Raw genomic sequence first — 7,029 nt, forward strand, 5'->3', positions numbered from 1 at the left:
CACCAACATCACCAGGACAATAAGCCACTGTTCTGAGTTTGATAATGGAAAGACACCCTGGTTTAAAAATTCTACTTTAGGATCTCTGTTATTATGTGTTTGTATTGAGCAAGTGCCAGGAGGTCCTGGACCACGGCACCATTGTTCAAGGGGCTGTACATTTGCACAGAACACAAAGGTGCTATTAACACTAGGAAATCTAACACTGCAGAGCAAAACAAGGGGCCTGTGCACTTTGATACTGGTGCCTCTTACAACACTACTGTGCTCAGGTCTTTCCTTTTAATGACCCTACACTGCCCTAGAGATGTGAAGCACTACAAAAGTGGTTAGCTTCACCGTCATTACAGAGGTAACAGAGGAGAAAAACACCATGAAATAATACTAATGTGAACTAATCCAATAATATGTTTTGAGTGAGAAAAATTAGGCTATAAAGAAAGGCATAATGAGCTTGCTGTATTTACTCTCACTCAGTGACTCCAGATTTAAATTTCTTGAGTAGACAAAGCAAAATATGATTCCCAGACTGCCCATACAGCAAGATCTGTCTGGGATCTAGGAATCCAACCAACCATATTCTCGTCTGGCTTTTATCAGTCCAGGTTCTGCAGTTTCAATTCAGCTGGACCAAACTCACACTCTGAGCATCACAATGAAAAAAACCCCCTCCGATGCATCTGAAAGGAAAACCTTAGGGATGTGCAGAGACTCTGATGCTGGAACTCCCCTGGCTTGCTGATGAGGAGACCGGAAAACTTACTCTGTCTATATCACTTTTCTCCATCATGGTTTCATCCGTCTCCGTCCCAGGTTCATCATCCAGAAATGGGTTTGTAGAGGGAGGCGGCAGCTCTGGCTTCTTCTGCTGAAAGAAAGAATACCCATAAGTGAGTTTTCTTCTGTAATAGTCACTGCACTGCTGCCTTCTTCCTTTGCCTGACTAAACCCTTTTGGCTTCTCGCTGTCAGGCTCTCTCATAGCCATAAATCTACAGACCACTGAGAAACCCAGAAAACGCAAAAGGGACATCCAGACATCTGCTTGTGAAGTTAAGGATCCTGAACAGGTTGGACTGTTGAAGAGCATTGCCAGGTGCTGCGGACAGTGCACCACAACCCTGCTAACCCAGAAGAATTGGGGTGCATTGCTCTGTTCCTTTCTTCTCAAGTCAGTACTGGAAAGCCCCAAAGAAAGGGTCTGGAACTCCATGGCTCGGGAGCAGACTCATCTGTCCCAGCTGGCCATAAGGGGGTCAGCAGAAAGTGAGGTGGGCTCTCAACCTTTGTGTACCCACCACATCCCAGCAATCCCCCAGCCTCCTTCCAACTTCCACTGACAGTGAACGTTGCCTGAAACCAAAACAGGTCTCTATTTTGCACAGTCCTAGGCTCAAGGAAGGGAAAATATTCTCCCTGGCCAGTTCATGCTCTGACTGTATTGATCTGTCTCAGCTTTAAGCCCCTGACAACAGGGACTCTACTGAAGAAGTGCTGACACACCCCTTAAATGCAGACACAGGAACACTGCTGCCGTAAATCCAGCAATACTGCTCACACTCTGCTGCTTGTCCCCACCGCGTATGGTCCATATACTCATGTATAATTATACACTCCATTAATTCTTTCAAGAGCAAAACTGACAGCAGCTCAGGGCTTCATGGACCACACAGGGAATGAGGGGAAGAAGAGCTGCCAAAAAATCTCCATGTTTTCTTTACTTCAAATCTTCTTCCGTGCTTGTTGTTCTTTCTTATAATTTCATCACCATCTTCTTATATTCTTTCATCTCCAAAGGGACACTGAGAATGACCCATCTAAGCCAGTTTCATTAAAAAGGGTCATCTGTAATATTCTGGGTGAATCAGATTCTCAGGAGCTGCTAAATCAATCAGTCACAGAAGTCCCTTTAGTTAGCAGCATTCATGGTTTTGCCCCAAATCACAAATGCCTTCACTTATCAGGATGAGCTCTGGTCAGAGCCATTTTAACCAAACAGGCATCAACAACCAGCATGGAGCAGTGAGACTGTAATTCTGGGCCTGTGTAGACATTTAGCTAGCAGGTCACGTGGTTTGGATTTCAGGAAGAAAAAGGAGAAGGATGACCACAAGGAGAGCCCCTAAGCTAAACAGATGTAGTAGTAACAAGCACAGCTCTGAGCAGCGACAGATGAGACACATTAGACAGGAGACCATCACACTCCCTTTTCCCAAGCTGCTATTCTAAGTAAGAATGAACCACATGAAACATGTGGTATAAGAGAATGGCCTTTTCCCCTGAAGCAATACAAAAGGACCAGAGAGAAGAGACGACATTTAGCTGCAGGGTCATATCCACATGCAAACAAAGGTGTTTTCTGGTGGATATACTGTGGCACCATTCATTTGTGGTTCGCCATTGCAAAATGGCTTCAGCAGTCAGTGAAAGTGGGCTAGGAGCACTGAACTAGCATAGTCTATGTTATTCCCTTCTTGCACCCTCAAGGTACAAGATGGAGACACAAGAATCCCTCACGTGTAATTCCAATCTGCCACGCACAAACACACTGTATGCTCTCACCCTCCAATGCCAGCTAACATCTCTCCAGATGAAGGCTGTAAAGGACATCCTTTAGGGTCACAGTGACATGGGAGGGCTGAAGCTTCTCCTACCTAAGATCTGGGAATGTAGGGCTGTTCTTCCAAAAGGTTCTTACCACCGTCCCATCGGCTAGAGTGCAACCTGAGAAGCGCTTAGCCAGCAGTCCTTCAAAGTTGGTGGTTCTCTGAATGGCGAACAAAAGCAACTTCACCTCAATCTCCTTAGCTCTTGTGCGCATGATCTTAGCCAGCTCTGTCCTAAAAGCGGGGAACAAAACAAGGAAAGGATGTGGTTTTGCAAGTGAAAGGAAATATTAATTACTTATGTTCATATGAAGGGAAAAAAACGTTCAAAGCCTAAAGATGAAACCCAGTCACATCCCAGCAGAGCCAGCTCCCATCACAAAATGCAAGCTAACTTCTAAACCACTTCCCTTGAACTACTAAACCTCCATCTAGCTCACGTTCCAGAATCCATTACTACAGTTGTTTGAGGTTTGCGTGTAACTGGATCCCAGCACTAAACCCCCAACGTGCCATGCTTAAAGCAGGAAAACCTACAGCAACAAAGCTTTGGCAAGAGCTGGGCCTGTAATTGGGGTCAAAGGAGCAGCAGGTAGGAGTGCTTCTGAGGTCTGGGCTAGCGCATATCTGCTGCTCTCCTGGGACATTTGCCTTTCAAGTACCCAGCTCTGAGAGACACCAGGCTGCAGTCAGTTCATAGCTCCCCCGTCATCTTTACCGCAACTGATTTGTCCTTCTCCTGGAGTAAGCATTCTCCTGCCCTATCATTCTGATATCTGCATGTGAATATAAGCTCTGAGTGTCTCTTTCCTGACTGCCACCTGAACTGGGTTTGTATTTTAGGTCACAGGCCCTAAGCATACTAACAACAGCACTTCAAGACAGCATTTTCAAGTCCTCCAGGCCTGCTCTCTGCTTGGCAAAAGGTACCTCATTTGCCACAGTATTTCTTGGGGGATTTTACCAGGCTGGAAAGCATCGCGATCTGCCTGCGTGCACACTCACTTCGTGACATGACAGAACTCCACGGCAATGCGCTCCGTCATGTACCACTCCTGGGGAAACATGCGGCCATACTTCTCCTCGTAGTCCACCAGCTGGCGTTTTATCCAAGCGTAGCGCCTGTCGATTTTATCAAGCCAGGCCACCTGAGCGGGGTGGAAAACACAGAACTTAACAGCCTGCAGCTGCTCGCATGCAAACAGCTTGCTTAACCGTAGTCTAGTGACTTCAGGGTAGGAGTGGGGCTAAGCATCTTACAGTCCTACAGAACTGGCCAACGTTAATAATACTTGGCACATGAACAACACATCTTTAAAATGCTTAAGATGCAGGCTGGCATTTTCAGACCAGCCTCAGTGACTTCAGAGAGCAGGTCTGGTTGAAAGCCAACAGGCGGTGCACTCGTTAAGTTACTTAGATGTTTTTGAAATCTCCCCCCCAACTGCATCAATTATTTAACCCCAAGACCCCTTGTGAGATACAGGCTCCCCTTTCACCTATGAGAAATTTGGGACCCAAGAGGCTGTCTTTGGAATGAGAATCCTCACATTCACTTAGTTTTCAGACTCTGGTGTTTGGGTCGTTAGCGGCTCCAGGATGTCTGCTAGGAGAGCTGGATGGGAAGTTTTCAACACCATGTATTTGGTAGAAAAAAACAATTCAACAAAACCAAAACCCTTCATGGGAAAGGTGTTGGTTGGAATGAATGCTCTGATTCACAAGCAAAAACTAAAATGAGGTCTAAAGCTCTCAAAATGTTTTGGTTTGGTTTTTAATGCAATATTTTGCAGTTTGGGCTTCTTTGGTGACCCAGACTGATTTTAGATATTCAGTCTGCAAGTATTTCAGAGTTTGATATATTCATTCTATTCACAAGAAAAGAATTCTTCAATATCTTGAAATTTTTCATAGGATGAAAAGCTTCCGCTGAAATTATTTGGGCTCCAGCAAATGAGAAAGTAGCACACTAGATCACATCTCAGCCCAATTCATCATCCAGCCAGTGTCACATCATCGAGTCATTACTCATCTCTCACATGCTGTTTAAAAGCAGATATTACAAAAATAAGCTGCACACATACAAAAATCAACAAATGCTAACAGAGAAAAATCTTCCCCCTCCCAAAAAACACAACGTCCAAAAGTCACTGCTGTGTCCCACTTACATCTTGGTTTTCCTGGAAAAGTACCAGGTATTCCAAGAGGTGCTGTTTAATAAATTTCTTGATGATTTCCTGTTTGATTCTGGGATCCAGGACATTGGCGACTAGACATGCATCACGTAGGACATTGCTGGGCCCTCCTGGTCTCTGTCAAAACAAAGGAGAACAGAAGATTTAATAGCTAAATAACGTAAGGGGTGGTTGTAAATTGTACTGGCCTTGAGAGACTCATCTTCTTGTGTCCTTTTGCTGTTATCCTTCTTTTCCTCATGCTACTAATGCCATGTACTGGCATTCAGGCACTCTGTAACTGGTGGACGAACAATGAAGTGTCTTTCTTCTGCAAAGCTGCTCTCTTGGGGAACAACAGATAGGCACCTATCTGCAAGGAAAGCACTACCTGCTTCATCCGCAGCAGGCTCTGCACATTGCCTTCAATATGCCCTCCACTATCTTTGGCTTCTCTGAAGAATATTTCTCTTCAGGACAATGATCATGAGAGTGATCACAGGGCAAGCACAAAAGCCTTTCCGTCTACTGTAAGACCAAAAAAACCCCAGTCAGGTGATCAAAGCAGCAGCACGTCATACGTCAAGTGATTATTTGTTGATCTTGCGTATGTATGCTGCAGCTTTACTGTAGAATATAGCAAGCATCGCTTGGAACAACCTTAAGCTCCCTACCCTCTGATGTAGTTCCAAGTGCACACAGAGTGACTGCATCCCTTGTCAGTAGTGTCAGTGAGCTTCTGGGAGGCAGTTATTGTGTAGTGCTGGTTAAATATTCACTTAGATCTTTCTCCATTGCACCGGTGGATCTTTCTCCATTGCACTAGTCTCTGGGGTCCCACCGGCACACTAGAAAGACTCTAGAAAGGCAACACATTCATTCCCAGAGAATGCCAGGCTCATCAGGAGCCAGCAAGAAGGAGAGAGCCAAGTGTAATGATGTGTTCCATGTAACTGTGTCACCACTTTTAAAGCCTGTGGGCCAGATGTTCAAGCAAGATGAACAGTGCGGTGCCACTGGCCAGCATGGAGCCACGCCTGTATACACGCGGAGAATCTGGCCCTGCTAACCAATTTTTAAATTTAAAAAAAGGCTATTTAAAGCACTGGGGGAAAGCCAGGCACAGGGGGGACACCACTGTGTGAGCTTCCCTGACCCAGTTCACTCCTGACCGGCAACGTACTTCTAGGTAGGGCCTATCGACACCAGACTGCGCTACAATGCCTGGTGATACTGTGATCTTTGATGTGGACTATTCCAGAGACAGCAACACTTGTTTCCTTTCTGAAAAATAAGCTGAACTGATCCCAGTCTTCCAAAAGCAAATCAAACTGCAGCTTACCCCCCACTGACCACTCACTCATCCAGTGCAGTATCTGCACCTCCAGGCACCTGGTTAAGATTTTCAAAGCACACTATGAAGCTGATATGGCTGTTGTATGTTTGGGTCAAGGCCCTGGGGGATGAGCTGCAGCCCTGCCTCCCCGCCCCTCTTCTCCTTCTCTGTTAGTTCCCTTTGCTTGAAAAGTAAAGGATTTATTGAGCACATGTCAGGGAGCAGAGCTGGTACGGAAGAGGGAGTTAGCTCACTCCTTCCAACACATACACTCCTTGCAAAACATCTGAATTCTTCACTGACCAAATTACTACTGGACTTTTGCCTTCTTGCAGACACAAACACATAGGCTTATTGAAGCAGAATGGCTCTTCATTTTTACTCAGCTCCAGGGACTAGCACAGTGCAGGAAGGCCAAAGGTCCTCATACGCCTGACAACCCAAAGGCTTGAGCAGTGTAAGCATGTACTAAAGTGATGCAGCTGACATCATACCTGGTCATTTGGAAGGAAAGTAAAGGTGACCAGGTGCCCATTTATAGCTGGGCTGACTGGGGACAACCTCTGGCACGAGTCTGGAGCAGGTTTAAGTCTCAAGCAGCCACTGTAAGATGCGTTAATCATTCTGCCTGCATATCCCTTCAATACTGTAACAGACTTGATGAGTATTAGCAACAGATCTTGCAGCTGCCCTTGTTGGAAGAAAGTGATTAGTATTTCCCTTTTGCACATGTGATACTTCTCTGCTCAATTAAAGCCACAGGGCAATGGACTCAATATCTTGTCTCTTGCATGCACTCACTTGATAGAAACCAGTAAGAATCACAACCCGTAGGACTGGTCCCTCTTTCTAAAATGTTTTTTTGCAACAAAAGAAGCCACATGCAGAACCAGAGATAAAAAAAAAAAAAAAAA

At 45.4% G+C, this 7,029-nt stretch overlaps 1 protein-coding gene across 3 annotated transcripts in view; it reads right to left on the reverse strand.

Moving 5' to 3' along the window:
* VPS53 (VPS53, GARP complex subunit) overlaps positions 1 to 7,029 on the reverse strand; it is a 94,103-nt gene that overhangs the window by 48,398 nt on the left and 38,676 nt on the right. For 2 of the 3 annotated variants that reach the window (XM_019511161.1, XM_019511163.1), the window contains exons 9-12: positions 4,774 to 4,917; positions 3,611 to 3,753; positions 2,698 to 2,839; positions 764 to 868 (exon numbers count right to left, since the gene is read on the reverse strand). In XM_019511161.1, coding sequence (XP_019366706.1) covers positions 764 to 868; positions 2,698 to 2,839; positions 3,611 to 3,753; positions 4,774 to 4,917 — 534 coding nt within the window. The remainder of the gene's footprint in view (positions 1 to 763; positions 869 to 2,697; positions 2,840 to 3,610; positions 3,754 to 4,773; positions 4,918 to 7,029) is intronic. The other variant, XM_019511162.1, reaches the window with a different exon arrangement.

This window comes from Gavialis gangeticus, unplaced genomic scaffold, assembly GCF_001723915.1.
Source record: "Gavialis gangeticus isolate Ggan-Ray unplaced genomic scaffold, GavGan_comp1, whole genome shotgun sequence".
NCBI lineage: Eukaryota > Metazoa > Chordata > Crocodylia > Gavialidae > Gavialis > Gavialis gangeticus.